At 38.1% G+C, this 20742-nt stretch overlaps 1 protein-coding gene across 1 annotated transcript; it reads left to right on the top strand.

Annotated features, from left to right (window-relative positions):
* The first annotated feature begins 255 nt into the window (after nucleotides 1-255).
* LOC129777458 (uncharacterized) lies at nucleotides 256-1412 on the top strand. The gene is made up of 4 exons (XM_055783727.1): nucleotides 256-389; nucleotides 447-557; nucleotides 618-898; nucleotides 958-1412. The coding sequence occupies exons 3-4, from the start codon at nucleotides 742-744 to the stop codon at nucleotides 1374-1376; spliced, it is 576 nt and encodes a 191-aa protein (XP_055639702.1). The 5' UTR covers nucleotides 256-389; nucleotides 447-557; nucleotides 618-741; the 3' UTR covers nucleotides 1377-1412.
* Nucleotides 1413-20742: the final 19330 nt, after the last annotated feature.

Here is a 20742-nt window from a genome sequence, read left to right on the forward strand (position 1 = left end):
ATATGCTTTTATGCTTTCTACTTTGGTACCTATTTAATTGAAAACATAAAAAAGTCATCGAATAAAATTATTTTCAAATGAAGAGAATAAGAATCAAACTTCGGACACTAAATCAAATTTCGGACACTTCATTTTGTAATTTCTTGGACGAAAATTCTATTACACTTGATTATATTTTACAGTCAACTGCGAAACACTTACCAAGCAATCACAGTAAACTGTTAACGATGATCAGAACCAAGGCGTTATACTATAGGTGGACCGCAATGTCAAAATTGCTGTTCGGCCATTGCTCGTGAAAAAACAAATTTGTTTACAAAGCAAATCATATCTTTTGGTGACAAATGCATTCGTAGGCAAAATAGCTGCTCGCGCTTCACTGTAGGCAGGTAATTTTCTGGATTTTTTCGTATAACAATTTCTCATAATTGCTTCTACTTTTTCAGATATCTACAATCAGCGGTCGAATTAAAAACAGTGCAGAAGGATGTTTTGAGTATATTTTACCTTCTAGCCGCGCAATCAATGCTTTTCTTTCCAAGCAAGCAGCGTTTTTCGTATGTGGTTTTATTGAGCATTTAAAAGTGAGTGTTAATTTTTTTTTGTTTTATCACCAGGGCAAAAGCATGAAATAGAATCGTACGTGGTACGAATTTATCGGCACAATCTGATCAAGGACGGAGGCATCATCAAACGGAAACTACGCGAAAAATAAAACTGCGCCGCAACACTCGTGTCAAAATGGACGAGTTGGGCTGGGTGCTGATGAACCACAATTTGATAACACGTAATGAGCCAATCCAACAGCATGCCAATGGTAATCGACCAAATCATTTTAAATTGAACATGGAGCGGTTGCGAAACCTACTGGAGCAGCAAGAACAGAACAATCACGCTGGTAGGTCGGTTTGATATATTTATTCCGCTAAAGAATGATTATATTTGTTGATTTTTCAGAGTTAACTTCCAAAAAGCAAAACAAATTCCTGCGTATGCTGGATGCAATTTTACAAAACGACAAAGTTTTGAAGGAAATTAAAGAGATGGTAGCGGCGAATCGACTTCTATCGGAAATTCGTTATGTGACTACGGTGGAACGTATGCTGAAACACAATTTGGACCTCTCTTTGCGCTGCTGCTTTGTATGCCGAGAGTATTTCCGCACTGCCGATGAGTATACCAGTCATTTCGAAAAATTGCACGGTGAGAAATTTCTTATTGTTGCGGCGGTGGATCGATTTCAGACTAGTCAAAAGTTCAACGTTCTACATCACTACAATCCCCTTAATCCGGTGACAATATTCACGATTTGCAACGTATACCACACAGCCCTAATAAAAAAAACAAGAAAAGACGGGTCTAATATTTTACAATAAAGAACAAATCTACCACTTTCCACGAAAATCGGAGAACCACTATATCGGTTAGACATGGAATGGCTGATACATATAAGGCAGAAAAAAGGTTTAACTTTGGAATTCAACATCCTATATTTCCTCGTACCATTAAGTTCATGGCGCATTTGATGTCGGTCATCGTAACTGCTTCTATGGAAATGACGTGAGCATATGATTTGATTTTTGATTTTTATCTCCATCTCGGAGAAAAGTGTGGTAAACAATGTCCGGGTTATTTTTCGTTATGAGAACCTTGTTTCCACATCCTTTTACTGCACAATAATACGGCATCTGAAGTAAATAAAATATTCACAATATAATTTTGGCATGATAGAGAACCGCGAGATGAACGATTATCTGTGGAGGAGTTGGACAACAGATTTCTTAGACTTATAGCACTTTTATCACATTCACAAGCTCATCAAATCCTCACTGTCCCCCAAAAATATTGAATAATATATAATTTTTTTTTCCCAAAATATATATTTTATTAAGGCACGTAGCTTGACGGGGCCGGGAGTCCAATATTTTAACAATTTTTGTCTTACAACTGTGTTAGTAATATGTAACCGATTACTCGCGGTTGGCTCGAGGTTAGTATTACATAGATCTCATAATTGGGATGTTGCAGTCTCTTGTACTATGTATGTGTGGCCGACACGGGATACTTCCTATTGGAGTATAACTGACCATTGATCAGCGACGCCCCCCTAGTCTGTACCTCATATCAATCGTGGTGCGTCTCTCTTGACTCGAGGAATCCAGGGTAGAATGGTCACTGGACGGTACAATCTTCAGCTCGTGTAGAGTTGCCATGAGCGGTACAACCTTTGGCTCTTGTTAAATGATCAGTGGCCTTCGACCTGTGTATCTGTAAAGAGTATGTGTATGTTTAATTACATTACATGGAGCGGTTATAATATATAATATAAATACCTTATTGCAGCTATAGTACACTATTTTTCACGAATATATATTTGTTTATTTCTTCCTTCAGTTGTTTTCCTCAGCGAGTTGATATGAAACCATAACCACACAACCAAACGAAAAGTAAATAATTCAGAAAGCTTCGTCTCGCTACTCGTCTCAGGTATTGTCATGAAAGTGTCAAGAACGAAACACCTATAGTTTAGCATCTTGATCAGAACTGATGAAACACGGGAGAAGTTTAAATATTTATGAACGGGTAAAGTTTACGTGCTCACGATAAGTAAACGTCAAACACAAACGATAGTGAGTAGTGTTGATAGATTTTTGCCGATTATATTATAATTCAAATGTAATTCTCATATGAAATGATAGTGAAACCAAGGGATTACTCTAAAGAAGCAATTGTGATATTAATTTTACAGCTATATCATCAGTGTATAAGCCTTTCAAGATATTAGAACAAAGTGTCCCAAATATGATTCAGAACGGTAGATAGAAGTTGAGTGTTAAACAACACAATGTAGAGCGGTTAGAGAGCTTTAATTTAATTTATAGAAACAATCAAGTTCAATATGTGTTTTTAGGATAAAAATAAAAATTACACACTAAAAATTACTAACTTTGAAGTTTTTCACTTCCAAAATGTTACTTAAATCCACTTATCTACATGTTTCACAACTATATCCTGTTCTAAATTTTCTCTTCTTTTCGATGGAAGTAATGCAAGCAATGGAATCGTGTTCTGTAGTGTATTTTTCAATGTAGCACCAGTTTAAGGCAACAGGGTCCGAAGCAAACAAAAAGTTCTATAACTCTGTCATTGTTGAAATTCGAACATATGCGTAGAAGATTTTTTTTCATAAAATGTGATCCTCTATCACCTCCCGAATGAATTCGGATTTTTTATATGAGAAACGTGTTTTATGACTTTAAGGGGATGATTCAAAAATTAAATTCTTCTTTCATATTCAAATAACGAAAAATATATGCTTAAAAAATGGTAGAAATTTTTTTTTTTTGACTCCATTATATACAGGACTCGATTATATACAGTGAAAATAAATCCGAAACTGTATATAATCGAGTCCGCCCTGTATATAGGTATATTCATCACCGATAATGGGTAATGCCATTAAAATAGTTAAAATAATTTCTTCAATGTCTAAATTGGGCTAGGAAGTAATTGAATGATAGTTTTTAGCATAATTATATTATAAGAATTTTTATAGATAATTACAAATCCAAAGCTCTACGACAAATTTTGTAATATTTTTTCGATGATGTCATGATTCAAACTCACCATTTTTTCAATCATTGGAAAAATGAATTTGGCTTAGTTGATCTGTTTCGACGGAGCCGTAGCTAATCAAGCCGGAAAGAGTTATTTAGATAGTATTCGGACTCCTACCCAGACAGAACAATATCGGTACATTCCGCTTGCATCACGCCAGCCGCCCAGAACCCGGCTGAAGCCAGAGCTTCATATATCGTCATCATCTTCACGATCATCATCTTCACGATCATCATCGTCGCATGAAGTCGGACAGAAAGAGCAAACCCCACTAACAAACGCACAGCACTGAACATCCCCATCGAGCATCGAGCGGCTCGAAAAGGGGGAAAATGTTTTAATGTTATCTGAAAGCTATTATTTTATGCTTCCTCAGCGCACCTTGTGAAAGGATTATTCTTCTCCATTATTAATAATCCGATTGGGGCCCGTAGAGGAGGAACACCGTGGCAACGAGGTGTGGCGTATACGTTGCCTACAATAATGTGAAAATGAAATAATAAAGAAATAATTTAATCATTATTTAACTCGGATGAACCTTTGCCCTCTTCTTCCCTTCGTATGAATGTGTGCCTGTCATGATTTCTCTCTATAGAAGAGTTCCTTTCGGGCTCGAGGCGATAATTTCGCGCTCGAAGATAAAGGGCAAATAAACAACGAGAAACCATCTCGCAACAGAGCAGCAGCTGCTTGGATGAGCCGTTTGTTAACGATGGAAATTTTTCCTCCAGTAACAAGATATTGTGCGTTTCATTTTCAATGTTTGTCTTGGGCTGCTCCCGATCAAACGAATGTGTTTTGATGCTGGTAACATAGCTGTCTAATTGGCGAATTCAATTCGAATGGGTGTGGAAACTGGCTTCGGCCTTCCGGGTTGTTAACGTAATTTTCCAGTGCCAGTTTCACAAATCAATTCCGTTAATTTCCACACAATCGCTTCGTATTTATGTGTGGTTCAAGTTTCTTGTAAACAATTTCCGAATAACCCCTTGGATTTCGATTGATCAACATCGCTCCGTTACGCCGTTCGAACAATGGAATCCTACAACGCCTTTGCACCGTTTACACATAGCGTTGTAATCATAAGTGGGTAATTATAGAGTTTCATTTAATGATTTACGGTGGAGTGTTTTGTGCACACACAATTATTACGACTGTTACGAAGTTCAGCGTTTCACGCATTTGTGCAGCGCCTAGCTACGAATGATTCCGTTTCTAATTCCGTTTCGAAATTGAAGCTTCAATTATACGCAGTTACTGGAGATGGAAGCAATTATCTAGCGTTTTATCAGACGTCATTCGGTGTGAAAATAACGACTAAAAAATGTGTACTGTTTAAGTCACTCATGTATTCTCGATTGTGAGAAAACAAGGGATCAAAAAATAAGGCGGATAATGTATTCTTATAATACAGGGTTCAATTCAGACGCAGGAAAAAACAGTCCATAGACCTAAAAAGACATAGCGTAAAGTCTTGGTAAGAAACATCGGGCTGCTGTTCTACAAATAACTCAACAATGGATCAACGACTGTCTCCGCTGTCCAGTCTTAACTGGATAATGGAAGAACAGATAGAAAACTCTTACGCCTAAATGGCTACTGTGTAAATGTGTACCATTTGCAATGGTATAGAAGGGAATACTCTAACGCCGAAACAATGGCAACTGTGTAATGTGCTAATTATAGATATGATACATATGTAACATGTACACGATTAAAATTCGGCTCTGTTACAGCTAAAATGCTAATGAGCCTAAAATAAACAAAAGGGATAAAAAAAAAAGTCTTGGTAGTGAATCAGTTGCTATCAAATATATCAAAAGTAGAGCTCTGATACATAGAATCTGGAATCATGATAAGGCTCGACGCTAACAATCCAAATGTCAATATATTCCGAGATTGCGAACTCGAATACCTTACATCGTATTTAAGACATTTCGTTTTAGCTGAATGAGTATTGATACCTGCGACTGTTACTGAAAGTACTTTTTGCAGATGGTTTCACCGTTTCGGAAGTGCAGATTTAAGTGTCAAAGACAAAGAACATCCCGGGAAGGCAAAAATGTGTGAAAATGCAATGAAACCTAAAAGTATCATAATGCGAAAGCAAGTAAAGTGAGTTCCATACGAAAGACGTCGACCGCCATTGATTTGGGTGAGGACAACTTCCAAACTTTAAACATTAGAGAAATTTTTGCATCGGATTACTACTGGGGTTGTAGAAGTGAATCCGTTACTATGTTCCAAGGTGAGAAAAATCGTGGGGTTATCGAAATCATCACCCAACATGTACTACCAAGCCAAACATCCATGATTGGAAGCTTATGCTGCGTATTAGGTGAAACCAACCCGATGTAGGATATTGTGAGTTATTGGAACTAGGCGAAACAACTTTCGCATTCAAGTGGAGAATGGATGGGAAATATATGATAAGATATAAAGCAAAGCAAAGATATGATAAGGTGATTTTATAGCACGACAACGCTCGACCATTAGTTGCTCATGTTGTTCAAGTTTACCTAGTAACACTTCAATGATACTTTGAATCCGTTTTTTGAGGGCCTCTATTTTGTATACGTTCGAATTACTGGTCTTACCCGTCACAAAAACGCCTTTTTTCTTGGCAGAGGAACAGATCCCTAGCCAAATCATTAATTTTTTCGCGAACTTATCTACGAAAATAAATCTTTTTCTGCTAGGTAGCTTTCCGCGCGCAGGAGCCTCGTTGAACTTGAGCTCCAGGATTTGGTTAAAATCGGCTTTTGGATACGTTTCATCGTCAATCAAGACAAATCCATTGCGTTTCGTCGGCAACTGGTCGTACAGTCTACGAGTCCGAATCCTGGCCACTGCTTGTTTTTCCAGACTTCGGTTGGGTTATCCACTTGCACTTGTAGCCAGTGTTGCCACACGTACAGATTTATCTGGAATGGTACAGATTTTTTCGTTATTTTTGGTACGTCGGACGGTGCGATGTATGTTTTGCCCCAGATCATCAGATTGAATCGTTTGTACCAGACTGAAAAACCTGAACTCACGATGCTACATGAAGAGCTGAAAGATTTCATTTGATCATTCTCACTAATATCTGCAAGAAATCTCACGTTGTTCCAATGTCCAATGATATTAAATATGAAAAATGCGACAAGAATTTGGAGATTGGAATAGCAACAGAAGAAATTATCAGTACAATGGATAGCGAAAGGTAGATCATTGCAAAGGATATTTGTCGTAGTTTTTTCGTGAAGCTGGTTAACCCTCCTGTACTCGCGTGCAAAATCATAACACGTATACTCGCGCACGGTGTCACAGACCGAAAATTGAACTTCTCTGTAATGTTGCCATTGTGTATTTTTCAGGCTTTATTGGCATTTATTTTAAGAAGAGGGTATAACCAAATGAAAAAACTCCAAAACATACGTTTTCTTCGTCTTCATTATGTTTTAATAGTTATCTAATTCAGCCTCCTCAAAACAGAGTAATTTTTGATACTCCAACACAAATAACGAAATTCGAATTTTTCACTGTTATTAATTAAAAGTAAGCAACGGAATATAATTCATGGAAGTATAAAGAGCTATAAAATAACATAAAAACGTATCAATCGATTGTGGTTTCATTGGAGTAAGAATCAGAACACAGCATAACTGCATGCTCGAAACAAACATATTTTTTTAATTTCATGCAGTTGTTGCGTGTTCTTTTTTCGAAGTCTTTTATTTTATCGGGTCTTTAATCGAAGATTATTTTAATGCCTTTTTATAGATAGGGTATAAAAAGATGATATAAAAGGATTTCTAGGAACTTCCTTTTCTTGTTGGTATTGTTCATTATAAAATAATATCCCCGAAACTGTAAATGTTGAAAATTACCATAAGCCACCGATTAGTTTATAGTTTACTGTTTCTAATTCTTCCACAAGTGAAATTCTTTCACAAGTGTGCATATGTATGACCATTATATTTAGCGAATAACTATACGAAAGTCAAATATTTATATATTTTTTTTTTATCCCATTTATTTATTTATCAGGCTCATTAGCATTTTATCTGTAACAGAGCCGGGTTTTTATCGTGTACATGTACATATGTTTATGTTTCTATAAATTGTAAATTACACAGTAGAAGTAGTAGACATTTAGGCGTTAGGTTTTCTGTTCCATTACATTTTGGTAAATTACACTCTAGTAGTCATTTCGGCGTAAGGGTATTCTATCTGTTCTTCCATTGTTCAGCAGACCGGACAGCGGAGACAGTTGATATTGATCATTGTTGGGTTATTTATAGAACAGCAGCCCGATGTTTCTTGCAGAGCAGAGCAGTTGTATGGATGAATCGATCTTTGTTCCACCGTGGATCGATCTCCATATAGCTGATGATGGTTTCGTGGACGTAATTATTCTATAACAACAGAAACATGGTCAATTGAGGACCCTGAATTTATATTTTGCTTTTGAACGTATGAATCTAACGACCAATAGTTAATATTTGGATCCGTTCAGTCCAGTTACAAAAGGGACTGAAATCAAATAAGAATAGTCCGGTAATGATCTTATGCATTATATTCAATAAATATTCCACGCCACTAACATTAATTTAAACATTTCATTCAACAATATTCTAGAAAATGAAAAAAGCCACTTGTCCAAAAAAGTTACTCCTATACTCGCGTCGGTGTGTCAGACCGAAAGTGTTAAAAAAGCGACATACGTCCCCTTTGTACCAACACATGCGATACGCTAAACAATGACGAACGACAAATAACGAAGCTAGAGAGAAACGCAAAGTCGTAGTGTAGATATTTTCTGAGAAATGAACGAATTATTGATTTCTCGGTCTGACAGACCAATGCGCGAGTATAGGAGTGTTAAGCAGAAGAAAAAAAGATTCGATTTTGATGATTCGAAGCTCAAGGCTGCGTAAATGATAAATTCCATAATCTTTTCCAATTTGACAAGCATTAGCGTAGTGTTAGAAGCGTTTCCAGGATTCTACAATGGAAATGTACAAGTTGTAGAGAATTAATTCCGTACTGTAAAGATAAAATTACTCCATGAGGAAATTACAGTTTCAGAAAACGAACATGTGTAGCGTTGATGGGTAAAAATTGGGTGGCTAAAAAGAATTGACGGTTCGTTCGCATATCGGCACTTTGATGTCTTGTTTTAACGTTCTTACTATGCCTCAACTATGGCAACTGTTGAGCGTTTTTTTCTGAATATAATCAGAACAAAAATAAGCTTTGAAATCGGCTCAGCAACGATACGATGAACGCTATCTTGAGATCAAAAGATTTGATCAAACATCACAGCTCGAAAATTTTAATAAATGACAGTATGCAATCTGGATTCAGAAGAACTATGTAAAGGGTGTGTCACATCAAATTGCATCACGGAAAAAACGCTGTAGAAATTCGCCAGTAGACCGATCCTTTTGAAAATTTTAGACAGTAAAATAAAAACTATTAAACAACTTTTGGCATTTTCTTTTTATTCATACTTCGAGCCCAAGCCCGTATGCTCGCACCATCCTCTTTACCCCGTCCATAAGGTTCTGTACAACGTCAGGTTGAAGTTTTTTTTTGAACAGAAATCCATTTTATCTTCAAGTCCGCCTCCGATTTGACAACTTTTGGGTTCTTCCGGAGGGCCTGCTTCATGATCGCCCAATATTTCTCTATTGGGCGAAGCTCCGGCGCGTTGGGCGGGTTCATTTCCTTTGGCACGAAGGTGACCCCGTTGGCTTCGTACCACTCCAACACGTCCTTTGAATAGTGGCACGAAGCGAGATCCGGCCAGAAGATGGTCGGGCCCTCGTGCTGCTTCAATAGTGGTAGTAAGCGCTTCTGTAGGCACTCCTTAAGGTAAACCTGCCCGTTTATCGTGCCGGTCATCGCGAAGGGGGCACTCCGCTTTCCGCAAGAGCAGATCGCTTTCCACACCATGTACTTTTTGGCAAACTTGGATAGTTTCTGCTTGCGAATCTCCTCCGGAACGCTGAATTTGTCCTCTGCGTAGAAGAACAACAGGCCCGGCAGCTGACGAAAGTCCGCTTTGACGTAGGTTTCGTCGTCCATTACCAGGCAATGCGGCTTCGTCAGCATTTCGGTGTACAGCTTCCGGGCTCGCGTCTTCCCCACCATGTTTTGCCTTTCGTCGCGGTTAGGAGCCTTCTGAACCTTGTATGTACGCAAGCCCTCCCGCTGCTTGGTCCGCTGGACGAATGAACTTGACAAATTCAGCTTATTGGCGACATCCCGGTCCGAACTTCTCGGATCACGTCTAAACTGCTTAACTACGCGCTTGTGATCTTTTTCACTGACGGAGCATCCATTTTTGCCGTTCTTCACCTTCCGGTCGATGGTTAGGTTCTCGAAGTATCGTTTTAGTACTCTGCTGACCGTGGATTGGACGATTCCCAGCATCTTACCGATGTCCCGATGTGACAACTCCGGATTCTCGAAATGAGTGCACAGGATTAATTCACGACGCTCTTTTTCGTTCGACGACATTTTTCCAAATTTACGAAAAATTGACAGTGAAGCATGGCCAACGTGATCTATACACTCTTTTCTGATTATAAGCGAAAGCTGAAGATATAATTCCTAAAAAATTAAATTTCTACATTATTTTTTCCGTGATGCAATTTGATGTGACACACCCTTTATCAGCATCATCAAACACACGAATGACTTGCAAATGTAAATGTAGAATTCGTAATAAATAAAGGATATTTTGTCATTCTCAAAATTGTTTTTTTTTTCTCTACAACGAATATTTTCGATGATAAAGATTTTTGGGAAAAAAAGTAGGGTAGGGCGGGGCTAGTTGGTCATATGGGTAAGTTGGTCAGTGACGATATCTTGGAATCTGAGCGTCCAAAAAATTAGCGATCTATGGATGAAAAATAGCGAATTTCTGATACAAAAAAAAAAGCAAATCGGAAAAACTTTTTATTAAGTAGGTTAAAAAATACGGACATGGTTCCGATTTCGCCAAAAATCATTCACGGTTTGCACATTATGAAATGTGTTCTAAAACTGGTTAATATCCATGAAAAAAATCTTAAATCTCAAAGAGTCTCAAACGTAAAACAAAGCTTTATTGTACGTATTAGCTTTAGATGTTAATAGACATCGCTTTTAAAATTATTTTTGTTGAATTTTCATGAATTCATATATAGATTTTTCATATATAGAGGGGCTAGTTGGTCACACAAATTGATCGTTTGAGAGCAACGCATATAAAATTTTCAGGTATGCTGTGTTTCATTACGCAAGCTATTTGTTTTATTTGTATAGAAGGCATATGTTTTACTGCTAAACCCAGTGTATTTGAAACGAGACAACCACCACACAAACCACTTGCAATATAATTTTAATATTTATATTTTTTTGTTGTAAAATTTTCATTAAATATAATAAACGCTTACATTGAATATCAGAACTCGCAATAATGCATTGAGTAAAGTAGCATACCTGGAGGCTATTTCTATATACTTTGGGGCGAGCGTTACAAATGTCATCAACACAAATGCAAGCGGTTGTGCGTCGCAGGGATGCCAGGTGATTTTTTTTCAAAAGTCTTGACATGGTACGAGAAAATGTCTTCATCATAATATCGGAGGAAAGTTCTTCACACAAAAACGGAACTGTGATAACTCTATTTGTTTATTTTAGCTTTGAAATTTTGGAAAAGGCATGTAACCGGAAGACCTTCGATTTGTGAAGTGGTCGTTTGAAAGATCTACGTTAATCTATTGTACAGTAGGGCCAAAATAATAGAAATTCAATGTCAAAATCGGGGGTCTTCGTAGCCACTTGGTTACGCGTTCGCTTACCAAGCGATCGATCATGAGTTCAAACTCAGGGCCCTCAATTGACCATCTTTGTGTTGTTATAGAATAACTACGTCCACGCAACCATCATCATCATACAACTGCTCTGCTCTGCAAGACACATCGGGCTGCTGTTCTATAAATAACTCAACAATGATCAATATCAACTGTCTCCGCTGTCCGGTCTGCTGAACAATGGATGAACAGAAAAAATACCCTTACGTCTAAATGGCTACTACTGTGTAATTTACCATAATGTAATGGAACAGAAAACTTAACGCCTTAATGGCTACTACTAACTACCATGTAATTTACAATTTATAGAAACATAAACATATGTACATGTACACGATTACAACCCGGCTCTGTTACAGCTAAAATGCTAATGAGCCTAATAAATAAATAAATGAGATAAAAAAAAATGTCAAAATCAGTCGAATTTTCGAGCGCAAATGATCTAATGTCTTCTAGAGAGAATATGTATTCGGACCGTTTCGATCGCTGAGACTAAAGCCCTACTTTTTTGACGATATTTTCGGCCAATAGTTAGAATTTCATGGAAATAATATCTTTTAAAAATCCACGTACGCTATTATACTGAAATTTCTTCACATACTTCATAATGTCTTCAAAATGTCTTCACAAAATCAAATATCTTCAAAATGAAGACATGTCTTCAAACCTGGCATCTGTGGTTCGCCAAAAAGTGGAAGAGAGACGAAATCGCTAGAAAAGATTGTCTGATTAATTTTCAACGATCTTTAGAGGCGAATGAACTGAAAAGTTTAAAGCCTATTTAATCCAACATCATCATCATTTCAACGATGATAATTTGAAATTTTCATTAATTTGTTTTATTACTTGCTACATGATATTAGTTAACTGTTTTTGTTCTGATTTAATTAATTTATTTAAAATGAAGGAAACTTCCAATGGAAAAACGCTTATTATTTGCACAAAAATAACATGCCTATTACTGACCAATTTACCCCGTGTGTGGGGTTAGTTGGTCAATTTATTCTGAAATACATAGACGTTAAATAAAAGAAAAATGTGGAGGCGATCTGGCGTAGTGGTAACATCCATGCCTCTCACGCTAAAAGTCACGAGTTCAATTCTCACTCCCGACATTCTTCCGAAAATGGAAGTAAAAAGTGACGAACCAGCCAAATGAGTTGAAAATCACTATAATACAGATAAAAAAAATAAAAAAAAAATAAAAGAAAAATGTCAAATAATTGATCCTCTGGTTATTTTTCAATGAAAGGGTAAAAGGTAAGCTTCATTGTGGTACATAACATTCTAACGCAAAACTTCATACTACAAAGTTATAACCAAATTTATTCAAAAATGGCCAACTAGTCCCACCCTACCCTACAGATTAGAAAGATTTTTAACCCCCTCTGGTATAGATTAAAATGTGGCAACACTGCTTGTAGTATTCCCGGAGATGGATTCGCCGGTCAGCCGGTACAACGGTCAGAATACATTTTTTTTGCCAAATCACAATCCAAGAAGTTGTGATCAGCTTTAACTTTCCGGATGACATTACACCGCAGTTGACGATCAAGGATTTACCTCCGACGTTTGGCTTGCAAGTTGCGAGCAGTCGTGAGGGTTACCTTAAACTTTTTAAGCGGGAAGTCCAGAAAGCTCCTTCAGGCGAAAAAAAAACTGTCTTCGACAAAGCTGTTACATATGTGCAATTCCAAATGAAAAATGCAGATTTTAAAAACTTGTATTTTTGATATGAGTTTTCCACAGCATTTGAGAATTTTTTGACTCAAGTGTAACATCAAGTCAAGTAAACAATGTTTCGAACAACATGGCAAAGAAGAAGAGAATGATATTTTTATCCATAATACATTTCTGTAGTCGTAGATTTATTTGACTTAGGTTTAAATTTATGTAGATCTTATCTATTTGAAACTATGTTTAGAAATGATAAATGACGACTCCTTGTCTTATTCTGCATTATTGAATAAACAGAAGAAATGGGTAGTAATGGTTTTAGTGATATTTTTGTGTACATTTTGAACAGAATGTGGTTTCGGATTCTATCACGTTATCTCATCTGACCCGTATAGGATACTAGTTCATACAGGAAACGGTTTTTAGGGTTTCCATTTGATGTATCAAAAGAGAAAAACAGACTTAGAACAATCAAGAAACTCAATTCGAATGCAATTACTACAAATAATCACAGTCCTATGTCAAGATCCCGTCATTGGCTAAGACCCATCAACTTTTTTTTTTTTAATTTTTTCATATAAAATAGATGTCATGAAGAAAATTTGTGGAACTGGAACTTAGTAGAATATCGATTTTTTATGAACTTTCAAAACTTCGCATTTTTGTACGTTAACAATCATTTTTAGCCACAAAGTAATGAAAGAGGTAATGAAAAAAAATATTTCTTATTTATTGTCTTTTTTATAGTCAACTAGCTGACCCGGTAAACTTCGTCCCGCTCAAAATTTAGTTTTTTGTTATCAATACCTTCAAACATTCACGTTTTCTTACTAAGCGCGCGTTCATGGGTCCAATTGCAGAACTGTTCATTTATTGATCTTCTAATCGATCCTTTAAAATTACCTTTTACTATAAAATAAAGTACTCCTACGAAAACTCGTCATTATATTATCAGATTATAACATAATAAAATTCTCGTTCAACATTTTTCTCCGTTACATGGAATAAATGTTTGATACAGAAACTATGATAGCATAAAGACAGCCCTAAAACGGACAATTCCTTCCTCGAGTTTTGCTCTCATCCATTCCAATCCATGTACAGTAGAACCCCGATTTTCCGCGAAATAGTCGGGCTAGAACACCGCGTATAACGAAAACCGCGGATAATGCAATAAAGGGCTAAGAATGAGGTGCAAACTGGAAAAAAGATATTTTAGCATGAAAACTATGTTTAATCAATACAGAAATTATTGAACTATCCCTCTGTAAGGTCGTGTAGATCAATGATCAGATAATGTGAAAGCCATGATCAAAACAAAAGAGCAAGGCTCTACCACTCACTGACAAATTTCCGGAAGGTTTATAGAATTACTAGGGAACTTGCATTCGGGGATAATCGAGGTTCCACTGTATATATAAATGGATTTCTGTCTGTCTGTCTGATTCTCATGCACTCGTAAACTACTGAACTGATCGACATGAAAATTAGAGGTTTCCGACCAACCGATCGACAATTGTAGAGGTTTTTGGGGCCGGGGAAGGTTTTCATGATAATTTGAGACCCTCCCCTTCCTCTCTAAGGAGTGGCTTCCATACAAATGAAACACAAATTTCTACATTATTCGAGAGTTAATCAAGCAAATGCAACCAAATTAGGCATATGGAGGTTTTAGAGTGCAATAAATGATTCTATGGTGGTTAGATACTCCTCCCCCATCTCTCGGGGGGGGCTGAATTCCTCCCTTTTCCCATACACCTCGTTGATTCAACCGGATGTTATGGGTAAAATATAATTAACTTGTTTACGTTATGCCTAGATTGTACCTGAAGTCAGGTATCTTCAAGGTACCTCTGTAGACCACAATAGACTGCAGCCATATTTTCTCGTGGTGTAGACCGTTTCCGATATTGATTTAGCTTATAGCACATAATACTGGTTATTGTAGATTTCGAACGATGTATGAAAGCTGTTTGAAACTACGTCTGTTATGCGCACAAACCGTGATTTTTCGAAAAGGTTTTTTCAGAATTGCTCCAATGTTTTTGAACAAAAAATGTGTTTTTTGCATGTTGAGCATATATCTTACGTTGTGTAGAATGCGTAACAGCGAAGAAGTCGATTTTGTTCATTTTATCGTTTATGACTCCTATACATACACGGGCAGATTAAAGGGTGTGTCACATCAAATTGCATCACGGAAAAAACGCTGTAGAAATTCGCCTAGTAGACCGATCCTTTTGAAAATTTTAGACAGTAAAATAAAAACTATTAAAACTATTCGAGCCCAAGCCCGTATGTTCCGCACCTTCTTCTTTACCCTGTCCATAAGGTTCTGTACATCGTCAGGTTGTAGTTTTTTTTGAACAGAAATCCATTTTCTCTTGAAGTCCGCCTCCGACAACTTTTGGGTTCTTCCGGAGGACCTGCTTCATAATCGCCCAATATTTCTCTATTGGGCGAAGCTCCGGCGCGTTAGGCGGGTTCATTTCCTTTGGCACGAAGGTGACCCCGTTGGCTTCGTACCACTCCAACACGTCCTTTGAATAGTGGCACGAAGCGAGATCCGGCCAGAAGATGGTCGGGCCCTCGTGCTGCTTTAATAGTGGTAGTAAGCGCTTCTGTAGGCACTCCTTAAGGTAAACCTGCCCGTTTACCGTGCCGGTCATCACGAAGGGGGCGCTCCGCTTTCCGCAAGAGCAGATCGCTTGCCACACCATTTCCTTTTTGCAAACTTGGATAGTTTCTGCTTGCGAATCTCCTCCGGAACGCTGAATTTGTCCTCTGCGGAGAAGAACAACAGGCCCGGCAGCTGACGAAAGTCCGCTTTGACGTAGGTTTCTTCGTCCATTACCAGGCAATGCGGTTTCGTCAGCATTTCGGTGTACAGCTTCCGGGCTCGCGTCTTCCCCACCATGTTTTACCTTTCGTCGCGGTTAGGAGCCTTCTGAACCTTGTATGTACGCAGGCCCTCCCGCTGCTTGGTCCGCTGGACGAATGAACTTGACAAATTCAGCTTATTGGCGACATCCCGGACCGAACTTCTCGGATCGAGTCTAAACTGCTAAACTACGCGCTTTTTCACTGACGGAGCATCCATTTTTGCCGTTCTTCACCTTCCGGTCGATGGTTAGGTTCTCGAAGTATCGTTTTAGTACTCTGCTGACCGTGGATTGGACGATTCCCAGCATCTTACCGATGACCCGATGTGACAACTCCGGATTCTCGAAATGAGTGTACAGGATTAATTCACGACGCTCTTTTTCGTTCGACGACATTTTTCCAAATTTACGAAAAATTGACAGTGAAGCATGGCCAACGTGATCTATACACTCTTTTCTGATTATAAGCGAAAGCTGAAGATATAATTCCTAAAAATTAAATTTCTACAGCGTTTTTTCCGTGATGCAATTTGATGTGACACACCCTTTAGTGGAGGAAGTAGTTTTTGATGACATTATTTGAAATATTTTGCTGCCGAATTCTGCTTTTCGTTGCAGCTTGGTGCCTTCTAAACCCAATTCAATGAAGATAGCTGTGCTCAATTTATGGCCTTCTGAATGAATCTTTTGCATAATTACCCGCTTGTGATCCATGACACTATACGAAAGACGTTATTTGCCAAACCTTTGCTTACGCCCTTCGTATCGTTCTATGAAGCAAAAAACTATTGATTTTGCGATTACGGTCTTCTATCAGGTTTCCGAAGTTTGTGTGCTGTGTGTGTGTTTGTGTGCTTTTTTTTCATAAACGAGTTTTTGATTTTTGTTATTTTTGCACAATTGATGTTCATTAATCTAATGAATTCAATCCGATAGTTTCGAAGTTTTATTTTCCCTATCCAATGTATAAGTTGAAAAGTTATAAAAAGCCATTCTAGTTGCTGATACATTGCTAATGATTTCGTTGCAATTTTCAAACCGCGTCAAATGTTGATGATCCTATCAAACTCTTCAAAAGTTCAGTTATTCTTAATGCCAAATGGGGTTTGAATATTTCCAATATATGGTTGAGAAAACAATCATCTGCAATAGACGGGTGTTAGGTAACTGACCAGGCGATAGTGAATTTGATAAATTAAATTAAATTTGATAAAAAAAACCACTTCTACGCATATGAATATATCTGTTTGCCTTAAGAGTAACCTATTAGGAACAAGAAAGGTGAGAAATTTTGGTACTGGTTGCGAACATTTAAATTAGTGGAAGTAAGCAAAATTTTGGAAGTAAAAGTCTCAAAATATGTTTTTTTTTTCTTAGGTGTTCCTACTATTTTATCCCAAAAATGCATGAAAAACTTGATTGTTTCTATCAACCAAATTAAAGATCTAACTGCTCTATAATTCATTTTTTGACCTTTGTTCCTATTTTTCTCATTTCGCTTCAATATTATTTGAATCTAATGATCCTTCAGTTAGAATATTCAAAAACCACGATTTTTATTCCACTGTGTTTCCACGGCATACTTGACCACCACGAGCAAGATTGGTGCCATGGCACGTACAAACTATAACAAAACCATCAAGTATGCTGTGGAGACACACTGGAGTCAAAATAGCAGAATCAGAATTCTACTGGCAAGAAAACTGTAAATGAAGATGATTGAAGTTTGAAAATGCAAAAAAAAAAAATACATCGAACGTTTTTATTTCCTAAACAAGCAAAGTTTTTTCATTTTCATGAAAAAGGTCGTATAAAAATCCAGAAGATGAACTTCATAGCCTTGAAATGAAAATTCTAGAAATACTCATTCACTTTTATAACTCGGCGCTGCAGAAACCTTCACCGAATCCATTCGATATCGTCCCCAAGAAGATACCCAGCAAAACCGATCACAATCACAACTTAGCACGCCATCAATTCCGAAATTAATTCATCAAACCGTATAGGGTGAAGTCGAAACCACACGAGTAGACAAAAACCCAGCGAATCCAATCAGTGAATCAAATGAAGCAAAAAAATATAACATCATCACCATTCACACATCGTCGAACGAAGAAAAAAAAATAATATTACAATACTGCTAATACAGGCTATACTAGGCCTCTTCGGGCAATTTCACCATCGACTGAAAGGAAGCAAGCAAAAAAATAAAAAAAAACAAGAAGAACAGCTCGGTATCCAAAACAAGACCAACAAAAGACACTCAGATTGAAATCGGAATAGGTTAATTTTGTACGGCATCGTGATACCTCTAAATTAGGTGGTTCCTAATTTTTTTTTTCATCGGTCCTCCTTTGTACAGAGAATCACAGTGATTGAGAATGATGGTATTCGCGATTCGATATAGTTTGATGATTTTCCTGTTCTGCTGAAAGCCTATACTTTCGACGGCATCGTCAATTATTCCGACAGCAATGACTTTCGTGAAAAATTTGGGAGTCGTTATGTAAGAACGACACCGTAAAGGAACCAAAAAAAAAACTCGGTAGCTGAAGAGAGACAACAAATAGAGCGTTAAAGAAGTGAGATTGCTTCCCTGACAGTTTTTTATCGATAAAGATTGTTTTTCAAAAAAGAAATTAATTCGATCAATAAAATATTCATTCCACTATCGGGCGGACAATAAATTCAAATTATCATTCGCTGGTGCCTGTTGGTGGCGGCTTCCAGTTCGCTTATGCAAACGAGAGGAACCGGATCGGATGAGCAAATGACGTCGGAGGAGATAACGAAACGAGTGCAATCAGGGCGGCTGTGTTTGCCCGAAAACAGGAATCGTCATTTCGGATTATTGAACGCAAATGCAAGAGGACCGCTAAAAGTTCGCAATTGAGGCGAATAAATTGCCAATAAAATGTGCGACGGATTCATAAAATTGTTCATTTATAGCCACACAAGAGCTCGGCTCGAGATGCGCTCGGCGTGAGCGAGAAGGACGAGGTAGTCTATATGGAGTGTCTCTGTTGTTTTCTCGTTTGCTCCGCAGCCGGCGGATGCATCCCTCGAAGTAGGCCAATCGTCGCAAAGCAATGAGAGGCATATAAGCGAAGGAGAGAGATTTTATGGCAGAGAGCGCATTTTTGTGTGTATATAAGGTGGAGGGGAATTTCGTTTTTGTGAAATTCTTCGCTCTCTGGAACATATTATAGCATCTGTACGAACAGGATGGCGCTATTTCAATCCGCAATGTCGAAACGAGATGGAGGAACTCATCGGGGAAAGGCGTTTCCCATGCTACAGAATCAACGGTTTTTGCTGGGTTACATAGCATCGATTCTCTGAACGTGAAACGACGGGAGTCATCTCTTTCGCTCCAATGCCGAGGGTGATGGTTTTATGTTTGCTCAGAGCGCACGCGGCCGACCGACGGGTTTTGGTTGGATCATAAGTTTGCCGCCGCTCGGCAGCTGTGTGTTTTCGTTTCCCTCGGCTCAGCTTGCTCCGGCGTCTGCTGATGAAGATAATAATGGCGTTCGCAATTGTGAGCATTTGGTGAATCCTGCGGAAGATTTGCTGGGGTCGGATAGATCGCACTTACAATAGTATGTATGTAGGGTGATAATCGATGGATGGGTGCTGCGTTCCCTTCCTTCCTTCCTTCCTTCCTTTTTCTACCTTGTCACACACGATAACTGACTTATGCACACGAGAACGTATTATAACGCTGTTTAAATAATAAACTTGTTTGTCATAATTATTACATTACGGTCGGCAAATCGCAGTAGGCGGTTTTTGCAGTAACGGATATCTGCATGCAATATCTGGATGCTTGATTGGTGTAATTGAGCGTTTCGGTTTGCTTGGATCGGTCGTTGTTGATGGGGTTTATGTTGTGACAATGTGCTGAACGACGATAGCGTTTTTGGCGAAGCTGGCCGCAAACACGTTAAATTGTTTATGAATAATTTCGGAACAAGATTTATTATACAGGTTCTGCCAATTCAGACGCGCATGAATGTATACTTTAGTTTGACAACGATGCTAACTTATTTTTCTGTCAGTACAACCCACCCTAACTTTGCTAGAAAGCATTTCATTTTCGGCAGAAACCATCACCCTTATCATAGTTTTCGAACGAATAGGATACGTACGCAAATCCCATCCTTGTTTTCGTACGAGCCATCCGTCGTATTTTCAATTTACAGTCGTACTAGATCTAATTATTGGTGTACTTATTTGCATAAACTACATTATCGACATCATATCAGATGTTTACATTTTTACACTTCTGTTCTGTTTTGAATTGAGCTCGGTTTTTCCGACGAGCTCCTAAAAAATGGGTTGGAGTAAATGTTTGACACCGCTGAGTATGTATTTCCTTATCGGTCATTTTTGTCGCTCGCAGAATTCCCTTTTGGAATCGGTATGTGCAACGATAAACTGAGCTCCTCAATGCGGCGTGAATTCGGCAAGCAGAAGGTGGAAACGAATCCGATCGAACAGTTACGCACGGAATGGTTGCACATTAGCAACGAAAGAGAGTTAAAATTGAAAGACGGCCGGATCCAACAGCAGCTGTACGGATTACGCATACGTGAACAGTCCCTGCAATACGTTCCTTCTTCGATCAGCGAATAGGAACCAGAAGACACTCGGTGTAACCGTTGATTATGTGAATGATGTCAAACCGGGACAGAAACCTAACAAGTGGGTTG

Source organism: Toxorhynchites rutilus, chromosome 3, assembly GCF_029784135.1.
Source record: "Toxorhynchites rutilus septentrionalis strain SRP chromosome 3, ASM2978413v1, whole genome shotgun sequence".
Taxonomy (NCBI): Eukaryota; Metazoa; Arthropoda; class Insecta; order Diptera; family Culicidae; genus Toxorhynchites; species Toxorhynchites rutilus.